Below are 14019 nucleotides of genomic sequence, written 5' to 3' on the forward strand. Positions count from 1 at the left end.
GTTTCGTCACTTCCGGTTTCAGCACGGAATTCGAGACTTTTTGAAAAGTCACGTGATCATGACAAATCCGGACAACACAGCGACCGCTGGAAATGCGGTTTTGTGTTGATTAAATTGAGAGAGATTGGGGAGGATTGTGCTACAGTATATATATATATATATATATATATATATATATATATGTGTGTGTGTGTGTGTGTATAAATAGATTATTATTATTATTATTATTATTATTATCCTGTGTGTGGTCACAGAAAGTTACACAGACACTCATTCATATCATCACGCAGAGCAAATTAACCCCTTAACACCTGAAAAAATGGTGATTTCTTTCAAAAACATGGGAAAAAAGGCAGTGAGCAAGATATGTAGAAAATTATATTAAAATCTATATGTATATATATGTATATATATATATATATATATATGCCAGCCTCTGCCAGTGGATGCCAATGTTGAGCGAACAGGTTTTGAAACATTTCAAAACAATGATTTGAAAGTGTTGAAACGTTTCAAAGTTTAGAATTTGCCATCTCTAGTAAAAAATCTTATCCCTCAGCTGCTCACCATCATCTGCTGGAGGCTGTGTGATGGTGACACAGACTTTCAAAATAAGAGCGTGCCTGAAAGATTATATGGATCGAATTTATGTGATTGTTGCTTATTTAATCGATATCTCAACACAGATCAATGAATTGTTACACCCCTACGTAACACTGTCCCATAAGCCAGACTTTGGTCCCTGCCCTACACTACAGGAGGCTGTACTGTACCAACTACCGCATGGGGGACATAATTCCACTAGGGGGAACAAACTGTAATTTGCACCACTGTCTATTCAAAATTTAAGAAAAGAACCCTAGCATTTGGGATTTGTTTCTCTTTTCCTTGTACCAAACTTGTATCAAAGCGTGACCCCAAGACCTTGGTGTGTACCATCACACCCCTACCTGCTACAAACTGCAGCTATATGCTGTTAAAACCACAAGACTCTGGGCAACCTCCAGCTCACCTGGGGAGAGTGTGCACCTCATATGCTGAGGCCTTACTTCAGCCTGGGTTCACTTCTGGCCTGTGTCCCTTTGCTGTGTGTCATTCCCTTTCTCTCTTTTCTTTTTTTCCTTTTGATCTATAGCTGTCCTGTCAATAAAAGGACCCCCCACCCACAACCTCACCAAAATATAAATAAATAACTACAAGATTGGAGCAACTGTGCAGTGTGCAACACAATTCAGGTGTGACATCTGAAAGAGCTACTTCTTACCAAATGAGATATCTTAGTGCATGCCAATGTTTCATTTGTGGCAGCACTGTATGCTGTGGCACCCAGTGTTACTGTATGTGGAGAGCTGATCCAGCAGTGCAGTGGCCACCCAGAGCTCTGTGGATGGATGGCCTCTCTGGGCATGTTTGACTGAAAACAGGTGTGTGTCATCTAAAGATGAAGGCCCGGCCGATAAACATTATTGGAGAACATCTGCTGCTTGTCACAACACAGAGCGAGCAGGAGCGGCCCCCCATCCATCAGCCACACCGGAGAGTGGGTGTGGGGGGCTCCATCCTCCGCTAGCGGCCCGTTCACCCATCAACCCCCCACCCCCAAACACACAAAAGAGCAGCTACATACACACACCTTTTACCACCAGTGTACCCTGCTCAGCTGCCTCTCACACCCCCACTCACTTTAGACTACTGTCAGGGAGGCAGGCATGGCCTTAATGCTTGACCCTTCTCTGGCTGATGAGAGATGCCTGGTATTGGCCTCACACAAAAACGCACACTGACATCCATGCACACAGGATCCCATAGGTCTCTATGACAGCAGGAACCTCTCTCCCCCTTTTTCTACTCCCAAACCTTACTGCTCCTTCCCACCCCACTCAGGGGTCACAGAAATCAATACCATGCAACGCTGCATTCAAAGCACACAGTTCAAAAATGGATGGTTAAAGGCAGGTGTCCACTGATGTTTTTGTTATTTATTTGCTTCATAGCTCTTTTTCTCTTTGTCAAAATACAACCGCATATGATAAAAACACGAATACAAAAAGAGGACAACAGCGAAAGTGAATTTATAAACTTTACACAAACAAAATGTACCAATGTAGCACCACTGACAAAGGTATGCCAGCAAATACACAGTAGATTAAGACTGATATAACTGGAACTGACCTGAGATACAATACAATTAAAGTTGCATCTTCATTTACATCAAATGCACATGTATGGTAAAAGATAGCTGTAGTGATATGGGACTTATCTTGTTCTGAAAAAGGCTTCTGATAATATGCGACCATAGAAATGTGTATGATGTGCGTGCCCCCCGCCTTGCTTGTTCCAAACTTTCTTTTTGAGAAATTATGCATTTTCACAAAGAAAATATGGCAATTGTTTTAAATCAAAATATAAAATTATATCAACCAATTATAAACAAGGAACACACACACATTGAAAAAATAAAATCCCCTCTGCATATGATGAAGAGCCATTTAAGTGTTTTGTGGATTACTATGATGGAGGTGAACTACTGTAATGGGTCGATGTCCTCTGATTGACTCTGGATTTCTGGAGAACAAGTAGGATGCAATTCTTAAGTTATTTATAAACTTTTTTTATTTATCATAAAGTCATTTAGTGAATTATTTAACAAGGCAATTCATCTTTTTTGTTGAAAAATCAGATATAAATGATAATTTAAAGTAGTAAAATGTTCTTTCAAATATCTCTGGAGATCACTTCCCCTGCTACTCTTTGATTATAGTTTTGTAGCTCATCTCCCTGCAGTCCCTGTATAGTCTCTTTCACACATGCACTGCGAACCTAAAATTAACTAGACATTACTCAAAAGAGCTTCATGTGAAAAGGCAAATGTCAAAATTAGTTGGATTGGACATTAAATAGACTTTACCCAGCCAGCTTCCTGTTACAAAGTCTGTGTAATGTCCGACTGAGCCCATGTGAAAATTGAGCAGGTTATCATTGAGAGAATTCACAGCGAGCAAGCGGATGAGTTGATGTTTCTATCACACGGTTCGTGCAAAACCGGAAGAAAACAAACATCCAAGGGGGAAGAAGAGATACATAGACATAGAGATGGCAACCAAAATGTCCAACTGGAGATATTTGGGAACTTCTGTCAATAAGGGCCAAAGCAAAAATTGTCAAGCAAACTCAAGGAACAGCAAGAGAACAAATGTTTATGACCATATTGTGAATTTGCTACATGACTGCGTAGTAATACACATCATGTCCTGTCTCCTGCATGCTCAACCAAGGTGCCACCCCTTTCCTAAACTAAGTATTTCCAGTAGGTGAGTACATGTCTGACAATCTCTCGTTGTGTGCACGAATGAAAGGTAAACTCCAGACATTGTCCAGAACTGATTCCTCTGACATTGTCTAGAATTTTATTTTATAAAACGGCTTATGTCTGGATCTTGGATTTTGATGAACAAGTCACTCCTATCTTTCTAAGACTGCTTTAGAGGCATTTTATTTTCACCAGAAATATGCTTGCCATACTGTTATGGTAACCAAGTTTTTTTGTGGACAGATGCACAGAAAAGAAATAAATGTAGGTTGTAAAGGCTCTCCAGTGACAAGAAGGTCTCAGTTTCAGTTACGTCTTGTCCAAATGCCCTTAAGAAAGAAACCTAAACAGCTCATTAAATGTAAAACTGGAAAGCATATTAACCACTTTCCATCAGCAACAGCAGCAAATGTGATGCAGGTATTTGTGTGCATTGCTGACAAGTCTTTGTAACCCTGGACTTTAAATCTTAGACAGTCTGGGGTCGTTTTAGAGTTGATGGTCCTTTCAGGGCCCCTCCGATGCCAGGTCCACTGGGTGATTACCTCGAGCTCCAGGCTCGCTGATGGAGTGCCAGTTTCTGACAGCTGAGTACCAGTTTCATAAAAAACATAATATTACTAACATCACCTTTACCAAGATGATCTGAGTATTGCTCCATAGAGCCAAGCCCCATGTTTGAACGTCCAGTCAGGAGTTTGCACCTCTGCTTGGGTTATGTGGTTTTGCTGCCTGCTCTTCTCTTTCTTTGGGACACAGAAAAGTGCAAAGGTCCTGGGGTTTGGTGAAGCAGTGCTGAAAAGGAGAAAAAAAAGCAAGAAGACATCAGCACTATTTGAAAATCAAAAGCAAATGTTCTGGGTTTTTTTGGAGGAGAAGTAAATGGTACGTAGTCTCCCGTGTGCTTGGCTTTGAGGAGGTAAAATGAAGACAGCCTCGAGCCTGGCTCCATGCTGGGTGCAGATTAAAATAACTGTCAGGAGACAGGAGCAGCTATTGAGGGAGACAGGGTGACACACAGAGTGATGGGGCTCAGCCTCTCACACTTCATGACACAGTATTTCACTAAAGCTGGTCCAGCTTTACAGCCCACGACCTTGTGTGTGTGTGTGTGTGTGTGTGTGTGTGTGTGTGTGTGTGTGTGTGTGTGTGTGTGTGTGTGTGTGTGTGTGTGTGTGTGTGTGTGTGTGTGAGTGTGTGTTCATTTTGCTTTAGCTTGACAGCCCAAGTCATATGTGGGTGCCCGCGTGTGCATGCATGCGTGCATGCATATGTGTGTGTGTGCATGTGTGAACATGGGAGCTTAACTTTACCTTCACTACAGGTGGGACCCAACCAGGTGAGTGGGCACATGCATCGCCCACTCTTCCCATCACAGCGGGCCCTGTGGGAACACTGGCACTGCAGGGAGCAGTCAGGGCCAAAATGGTCTCCACCACAGTCTGAGGCAGAAAAGACAGAGTGGAAGGGAAGGAGAGATTTAAAAAAAGGTGAAGGGGGAGGTTTTAAGAATTTCTGCAAGTTGCATTTTATTACAAATTTTCTCTTTTTTCATCAATTATGTTGGTGACATACAAAATGACTATCTGTGTATCAGTTTATTTCCCCATTTCATGAGAAAGACCTTGTTTTTGTTGCATGCCTCCACAGCAAACGAAGAATCCACAATCAGAAATTCTTAAATTGGCGACAAAGGAGGGCCATGTTTAACAGCAAAACAATCAGAACTTCCATTTACAAATGCTCATACAACTCGTGCAGAATAATCAAAGTCTCATTTCTCCAGTTGTACGCTCAGCACTTCCCTGACAAAGGGAATTTTCACTAAGTCCTTACTATTTATAACACTTACATGTGAACAGTTTCATACACGGATAAAGAGCATGCCTGGGAAAACATTTGTTTGATCTTTTCTTGTTCATTTCACTAAGCAGACACATACGCTTTTAGTAAAAAAGGCATGTCTTTGAGAAGTACTGAGCATACAACTGGATATGACATTTGGATTACACCACACCAGTTTTGTCAGAGTTTGTGAACAGATGTTTTGCTATTGTTTTGCTGTTGTTAAACACGCTCCTCTTTTACTCCAATTTATCACAATTTTTTTTTCAGTTTTTCAAGTCTTTGTTTACTGTGGAGGAGATATAAATTCAGTGTAACACAAGGTGAATAATTAATATACCACAGATTATTTGACCTTTTTCACATCTCTGTCCTGTCCTTCCTGTGGGACAGAGGCACTGTCCAGTAGATGGGTCACATGGGGCCTCAGCAGCACAGTCACATGACCGTCCACAGTTAAATCCAAACCTGCCAGCTTCACACCCTGAAGACAGATTTATCATTATCAGCACTTTTTTCTTCATCAATTAAATATCTATCTTACCCACATACTACAACAAGGGTGAATCACTGGTGAACTTAAGAAAAATTAAGAACTGAGTGCACGTAGGTAACTAGAATTCTGTTAATCTCCCACTCATATAAAGGATAAGTTAGCAAACCAGACTACATCCAGAAACACATACTCACTTTTTAGTCCTTATGGACTTTTAGGTCTCCTATATATTAAAATACAAGACCATGTGCACATGAGTGTGCAAAATCACATAATTAAAGCACAAAAGAATTAACACAAAAGCATAAAAAGACATAAGTGCAAGTACATGTAGCTGAGAAAACAGATCCACTCAACTGCACAAGTGCATGTAGTGAATACAGACACACACACAGAGATAAGAGCCAGGTCTGTCTCTGGAGCCTGTGGCTGCCTTACAGCTGCTCCGCAATGCTCAGTCATATCTCCTGCTGGGACTGAAGTGGCCATTTAGGCGCTCACACTGCGGCTGAAAGCCCCGCAAGCAGGCAGGAGGGCACAAGGATGTAACAGGAACGCATTAAGCAGTCAGGAAACACCTGTCTCTCATCAAATAACCAGGCTGCTTGCTTGCCCACCTACCTACTAGCCTGTCTGTCTGCCTGCCAGAACAGACTCACACCGACTCATTTCCTTTTTTATGGAAATCTCTTATTCATGTATGCTTATCTGCCCATGTCCCATTGCAGCTGGGCATCCAGGTGGTGGTTTATTAATGTGCGCAAACTTGTGAGTATGTGTGCTTAATAGTGTTTCTGTCTTCATGGTGCTGCTCAATTCCAAGTATCTCAGAAAGCTTATAAAATACTTGAAAGCCTATATACTCACTTCTTTGGCAATGTGGGCCATAGTAGCCTGGTGGACATACACATTGGCCTGTCACATGTTCACATGTCTGCCCCACTTTACAGTCACATGTATGGGCACAGTTCACTCCAAAGAACCCAGATGGGCAACCTATGAGAGACACAAGACACCAATTTTAGGTCAAGGTTACTTGTTTTAGCATATGGTTAATAAAATGTAATCATGTTATATTCTGGTTCATTCTTGTCAAAGACAAATATTTCACTAGGAGTATTTTCACAAAAGTGTTAGTGAGGCGACAGGTAACCTTATCACCAAGTTTCTTTTTGTATTATGAGTGAGCGTTTGCATACTGTGTTGACAGGAGTGGCCATAGTATCCAGCAGTACAGCTACAGGTGCCAAGAAAACGGTCGCAGGTCCCATTGTTGAGGCATGGACAGTCTTGTGCACAATCAGGACCGAATTTCCCTTGTGAACAGGCTGCACGCGCGCACACGCACACACACACACACACACACACACACACACACACACACACACACACACACACACACACACACACAGACTATGAACATTTTCAATTAAAAATTGATTCAAACTGATTCAGCACAAATCTTATTATGTATTGCAAATATGGTCTATATTTGGCAACTTTTGATGAAGTTGCATATGATCAATAAAGTCCACTATAATGTTGGGTAAAAATGACTGATTGCCTATTTTACCATTTGATAGTTCAAAAAAGTCGTAAGTACGTTTATTAAAAAACAAAAAAAAAGAAAGAAAGAAAAGTAAACTCAAGTGGATCACTTGTTTTTTATGTTTTCAAACTCCAAACGTTTCATTTAGGTTGTGATTATTTTATGTCGTGTCTACTGCCTGTGAAGCTGTACCAGTGTCACAGCGGAGTCCTGTCCAGCCCAGTCCACACTTGCAAGACCCGTTGACAACGTCACACAGACCCCCGTTCTGACAGTTGCATGTGTGTCTGCACTGTAGGCCGTAGCGCCCCCTAGGACACGCTGGAGAAACATGCAGGAGATATCAGGACAAGACAAGTACGAAACCACACCAACTGGTGTAACATATAGACAATACGCAGTGCACAGCAAATGCTCCGTCTGACTGTCTGTTACACACACACACACACACACACACACACACACACACACACACACACACACACACACACAGACGATTGCACTAACCACATTCATGTTTATTTAAGCAACAGTTCATTAAAGAGATGGCAAAGTAGTCTAATTTGGCACTGATATAAAAGAATAATCATGTTTCTCTGGGTAATTTAGATTGGGAAAACAATAAGCAAGCAGTCTTTGATTTTCCTGTTTATTTATTTGCTTCCTTGCCAAATCCAGCGACACGGAACACAGAGAACGAGCTACTTATAGGTCTCTGTAAACATTCAACAAGAGGAACTTAAGAGGTGGTACATCCAAGTACATGCAGGAGGCCAAAGAAGAGAACAGTTAACACAAGCAGCAATGGAAATCCCCGCTCGCAATCCAGCTGAATTGCTGATAAAGGGATAGATTAAGAAAGCCAAACTCTGCCTCTGTTTCCCGGGAAAACGGCCTTGTGATCATCAGAGGCCTCACACAGAGGAAGTGGAGAATTTGTTACTTAAATATACAGTGAAAAATGTTCCCTTATTTTAGTGGTTGTTTCTCACTTTCTAGCTTGACCCCCTATTTCTGAAGAACACATTAAGGCCAGTGGTTCCAACTGATGCATGTCAGCCTCAGTGGTGATTTTCAGTTATTGAAGAAAAGAGTAAAAAAATAAAGAGCTCAGTACAAACCACGTTTGATACTGTTTTATTAAAACTTGGACATGCTACCTTGTAATTTAGGACACAGATTTTAAGATTTCTTCATGTCTCAAAAAATGAACCAACTACTACTTTGTAGAAATGTGTCTTGTCAACCAAAAACACATGCTGTTACATATGTGTGAACAACCAAGTAGAATTAACAGCAAAAGCAAACAAACAGCCAGACAAACAAACAACCAAAAAAAATCGCAAAAAAGAAAAAAATCACAAAGAATAGCTTCTCAGACATAAAATACTTTGTATCAAATGCACCGGGTCCAGTGTACAGTGCCAGTCCCCTGCAATAATATGTTCTCCTGGAAGGAATGTGAGTGTAAGGAATAGGTTTGTAAAAAAGCTGGGCTCGTCCATATTTGGGCTGTGTATATTTACCAAATTCAAGTGTACTGACAACAAAGATCCCTGAATGATCAAATATCTCCAAAGTTTATCCTTAATTACATTAGAGACTTGAAGAGGTACTGATTTGTGAATAAGAGTCATAACTCCCCTAGCTTTTGATGTGAATGATGCTGCATAAAATGCTCCTCTGCCATCTCCAGCCTATTCTTATATTATCCTCTCTCAAAGTGTGAGTCTCCTGTAAGAAGACAATTTTTGAGTCTGTGTCTCTCAGCTTATTCATAACTTCTTTTGTTTTTTGTAAACCTATACAATCCTAGGAGATGCATTTAAGTTCTACCCTTTGAGTCATTTCCAATGGTATACCACAAAATTCCCTTACTATAAGTGACATTTCTGAGAAGATAAACACATTTAAAGGTTAGAACATACATTGAACTCAATGAACCATATGGAAAAATTAACCTCATTTTCACAACTGAATGGGAACCCCGTTAACTGATGAAAATTTGTAAATGGAGCAAACACACTTTCAGGGCCTAAAATCACCTTATTATTAATTAAATGCTGCTTATTTACTGCATATTTACAGCTCAAAACTCATGTTACCGTCTGACGCTGCTCCAGTGTAAGTTTTTTGCAGGCTAGCAAAATGACCATTTACTTGTGCTTACCAACCGATTGGCGTGCATATGACATTAGCAAGTAACTAAAACCACAGATGTTCTTTGATTCATAGTTATAGTTAGTTAAATGTATTAATAATAATAATGATAATTCATAAAATAATGTATTCTGTTCTCTTCTCAATAATATTGATATGAAACTTTTTTTATGATTATTTTTGGGGCCTTTTTTCCCTTTATTGATAGGATTGCTGTAGAATGACAGAAAATGTGGGAGAGGGGGAATGACACAGCAAAGGGCTGCAGGCTAGAATCAAACCTGGGCCGCTGCAAAGGCCTCAGCATATGGGGCGTACACTCTCTCCAGGTGAGCTAGAAGCCGCCCCAATATAGAACTTTTTCAAGGACGAAGGTGAAAAATGTCTAAATTTCCAGGTATTCTAGGACTTACATTTCCAAATGTTGAATTCAAGTACCTCAAGCACATTGAGTACCTTGTACGAACACTGCAATGGGTCCAGGTGTGTCATAGCTATTTCATTAAAATAAAACAGTGAAAAAAGTGTTAGTGTTACCTTGTTGGCAGGACTGTCCCATCCTACCAGGGGCACAGATACACCTCCCAGTTGCTGGGTGGCACTGCCCTCCTTCCCCACAGGAGCACAGCTTAGCACAGTCCTTCCCATAGGACCCACTCGGACAGCCTGCGAAAATAAACACATCTGCATTCACACCAAAGTACAAATCAAAGTAAAGATAAATATCTTTATTTTACAGGCCTTGCGGGTCAGTCAAGGCTGACCAGAAATTTCCACTGCAACACAAACTCTGGAGTGGTTCTGAAGGACAAATAAGTGCAGGGTTTCTTGACTCACTTGAGCTGCAGTCAGCTCCAATGAAGCCAGGAGGACAATAGCAAGTCCCAGTCCTGAAGTCACAGCGACCACCATTGATGCAGCTGCACCTGGACTTGCAGTTTGGCCCAAAAGTCCCTGTTCGACATCCTGGAGAAAAAGAAAGAGAATGTAAATAAAGGGCAAAAGGTCATTGTTACGATATTTAATTGAGATTATTGGGTAATTTCACATACAGGATACAGGAGACAAGTTAGAAGGAAATTGTATGTAAAAATATGACCATTTTATGTTTACTTTACCTTGACTCCAATGCAAAGCTATGAGTTGGGCTAATTATGCACCATGCTAACACATCTCTCCCACCCAGCATCCTGTTAAACTAAAGGTATATTCTTCATGAAACACACTGACAACAGAAGACTAACAGTGTACTTACGAAGCTCACAGCGTGCTCCGTAGTAACCAGGTAAGCAGCTACATTTCCCCGTCAAAGGATGGCACTGCTCTTGATCTCCTGAACATTGGCAAAGCTGGCTGCAGTTTTGCCCGAACATGCCGGCAGGACAGGCTGGGACAAAACATTCAGGAATACATCATATATACACAACAGTGGAAATATTATGTCATTGAGAAACAAGTGAGAAAAATTACCAACCCTCCCCCAAAAATGGCTTCCCTGAGAGAATTTGTATTCCGAATTAAAAAATGACCTGTACTAGTTATTTTAGAAGGTAAAAATGGAGTAATGTTTCCGGATACTGACCAAATTCGAAGGAGTCAAACTTTATAATGTGCTAAAATACAGCTGTTATATTTTGAACACCAAAAATCAATTAATTAATAAATGAAAGTCAAGTCAAGTCAAGTCAGTTTTATTTATAGAGCCCATTATCACAAAACATGGTTTGCCTCAGAGGGCTTTACAGTGTACGACATCCCTCTGCCCATTCGACCCTCACATCACCCAAGGAAAAACTCCCCAAAAAAGAACCCCTGTAACGGGGAAAAAAAAAGAGGAAGAAACCTCAGGAAGAGCGGTAGAGTATACTTGTACTTTTGATTAACTTAACAGAACAGTGTGTAGGATTTAGGGGGATTTAGTGGCATCAAGCAGTGAGGATTGCAGATTGCAACAGTTGAAACTGGTTTGAATTTCTTCAGTGTTCATTTTCCAGGAGATTTTTATCTTGAGCTGAATAATCCGCAGAGGTCACTTCCTCTTCAATGTCAACCCAATAATCAAAAATAGTAAAAACATTGAATAAAGAAGTTTCACATAAAAAATCCTTGTTTCTCTGATGCTCTCATCACAGAAACGCTGCTAGCTACGATGATTGAAGCAAAAATGTGAAAACAAAAATAACCTTAACAAGAGCCAGTGTTTAGTTTGTTCATTCTGGGCTACTGTAGAAACATGGCGGTACAACATGGCAATCTTCGTTGATGGGAACCCGCTCCCTATGTAGATGCAAACATCTCACTCTGAGGTAATGAAAGCAAAACAATTGTTATTTTTAGGTGTTTATACACTAAAGAAAGCATATTTCTTACATTAATACATTTATTACATTTCTGCTAATATATCGCCGTAAGTCCTACACACTGGACCTTTATGACAACGTACACTTGTTCAGTAGTTTGTGGGAACAAACAGAAATGCCATTTCCCTTTCCCTGCTCTTTGAACATACTGTGACATTCAGTATTGACTGGTAACAAAACCAAAACTCCCACCATCTTTCCCTGATGCCCAAACCCCAATGGTCGCAGAGCGCCATTCTTTCACACACCCTTTCTGCACACACACGCATACACTCATCACAATAATGAATTGAGTCCACAGACAATCAGTCATAGCCAACAAGATGAATCTGTGAACTGAGCATGTTTTCGAGTGAGACCGCAGCGCTCGGCTACTCAGTCAGGCAGCAGCAGGCAGCGTGGGGGACAGATAAGAAAGGACTCCAGACTAAAGAGGCAATTACGGCGCTGTCATTATGCATGTCTGCCTTCCAAAGGCCCTTATCCGCCGCAGAGGAGACAAAAACAATGCCTTCTGTTTTACTTGGCAACTGGTGTGTAACATTTATCAGATGTCTGAGGAGTGTGTGAGGACAGGAAGGGAGCTGAGGTGGTGGTGGTGGTGGGGGGGGTAGACGGCGTGCTGAGTAGTGCAGCAGCTCGTACACAGTCCTAAAGAGTATGGTCTAAATAATGAAACATTAGCATAAAGTCCTGTGACAGTGAGGGTTTAATGCCAGTGTAGAGTGCATTTCCTGGAATGGGATGAATGGTAATCTTTCCCAGGAGGACCAGGGGAAAAAAAGAAATTTTAATCAGTATTAACAGAATGATTCTTGGTGATCACTTCATTCCCATGATGCTTTTCCTTCCTGATGGGATTACTGTGTTTTGGGGTGACAGTGTTTCCATCAACAAGGCACATATGTCAGCCAAATGGTTCTAAATGCATGGCATTGATATTAGCCTTGTGCCAAGGCTTTCTCAGTCAGCAGTTATACATAAGGGATGTTTGTGAGATTTTACACTTCCAACAATGTTGTCAAGGATTAGCCTTTTTACAATTAAGCAAATCTAATAGTTTTTTTTTCATTCTTACATTTTTCGCAGCCAGGCCCCGTGAGTCCAGCTGGGCACCCGCAGCTCCCAGTCTCATGGTGACAGGACACTCCAGCCTGGCATTGACACCGCTGTGCACAGGAAACGCCGTAGGACCCCGGAAGGCAGGCTGGGAGTCGACACACACGTGCAGGCACACATCAGTCAGTTTACTCTCATGTTCAAAGTTTTTCTATTTCCATTCTGTTGCAATTTCCTCTGTCCTTTACACACTCACGTTTGTCACACCTGGCTCCCCTCCAGCCTGGCTTGCACTCACAGTGGCCTGTCACGTGGTGGCAACTCGAACTATGGACACAGTCACACCTCTGCTCACAGCCCTCTCCAAAGAATCCCTCTGAACAGGCTTCAAACAAACAACACAAGCATTCACGTTCAGCGTGCGACATTATAACATTGAAATGATCATTTTATGCTTATTTACCTCAGGCTGATTGCGCAAATTGTTTTGACATGGCAATTTTTATGATTTCATGAGTAAATAAAGCTTCACTTTTATTTTGCGACTGCTGAAAAGAAAGCTAGCTAAGCTGTGCAGATGCAAGGTGAGAGAGGCTAAAATTCTCTACGTGTTTTAAGATGCTTTAGCAGTCAACAGAGGGAACACAGATTAGAGATAATATTCCGTGTACAATGAAAAACTAAAAATGCTGAATAAGAACTAAAAGGTTGTAATGCAACAGTGCTGATTAGAAAGTCACCTGACTGACAGAGCTCTCCCCTCCAACCAGGCAGACACACACATCTTCCTGTCACTCTGTCACATCTCCCTCCGTTTGTACAGCTGCAGGCCTGACTGCAGTTCTCTCCATAACGTCCTTCCTCACACTCTAGGAGAGAGGGAGAGGAAACCTCAGCTGCATTTGAGAATTTGTTAATTAAAAAATATAAAAAGGGTTTTACCTAAACAAAAACAGGTACTTTTTAGAGTTTTGGCTTTTAAGTCTCAAGTGTGTTTTTCTTAGCTTACTTACAATGTGATAAATAGCACTGAAGGACTCACCTAACTCACAGGCAGCTCCAGTCCAGCCGGGCGGGCACGAGCACTGGCCGCTCACGCTATTACAAGAGCCTCCGTTTTGACACATACATAGTCCCGAACAGTGTTCTCCATATTGTCCTGCAGGACAGGCTGAACTCAAACACACACACACACACACACACACACACACACACACACACACACAGTACAGTATAAGAG

At 41.3% G+C, this 14019-nt stretch overlaps 1 protein-coding gene across 1 annotated transcript in view; it reads right to left on the reverse strand.

Annotated features, from left to right (window-relative positions):
- Positions 1–1959: 1959 nt before the first annotated feature.
- egfem1 (EGF-like and EMI domain containing 1) overlaps positions 1960–14019 on the reverse strand; it is a 67141-nt gene continuing 55081 nt past the window's right edge. The window contains exons 26-38 of the mRNA XM_042486634.2: positions 13822–13950; positions 13520–13648; positions 13036–13164; positions 12799–12927; positions 10616–10747; positions 10198–10326; positions 9898–10026; positions 7393–7521; positions 6851–6979; positions 6519–6647; positions 5511–5639; positions 4624–4752; positions 1960–4105 (exon numbers count right to left, since the gene is read on the reverse strand). Coding sequence (XP_042342568.2) covers positions 4026–4105; positions 4624–4752; positions 5511–5639; positions 6519–6647; positions 6851–6979; positions 7393–7521; positions 9898–10026; positions 10198–10326; positions 10616–10747; positions 12799–12927; positions 13036–13164; positions 13520–13648; positions 13822–13950 — 1631 coding nt within the window. The 3' untranslated portion in view covers positions 1960–4025. The remainder of the gene's footprint in view (positions 4106–4623; positions 4753–5510; positions 5640–6518; positions 6648–6850; positions 6980–7392; positions 7522–9897; positions 10027–10197; positions 10327–10615; positions 10748–12798; positions 12928–13035; positions 13165–13519; positions 13649–13821; positions 13951–14019) is intronic.

This window comes from Plectropomus leopardus, chromosome 6 (assembly GCF_026936395.1).
Source record: "Plectropomus leopardus strain MGB_pleo_1.0 chromosome 6, ASM2693639v1, whole genome shotgun sequence".
NCBI classification, from domain to species: domain Eukaryota; kingdom Metazoa; phylum Chordata; class Actinopteri; order Perciformes; family Serranidae; genus Plectropomus; species Plectropomus leopardus.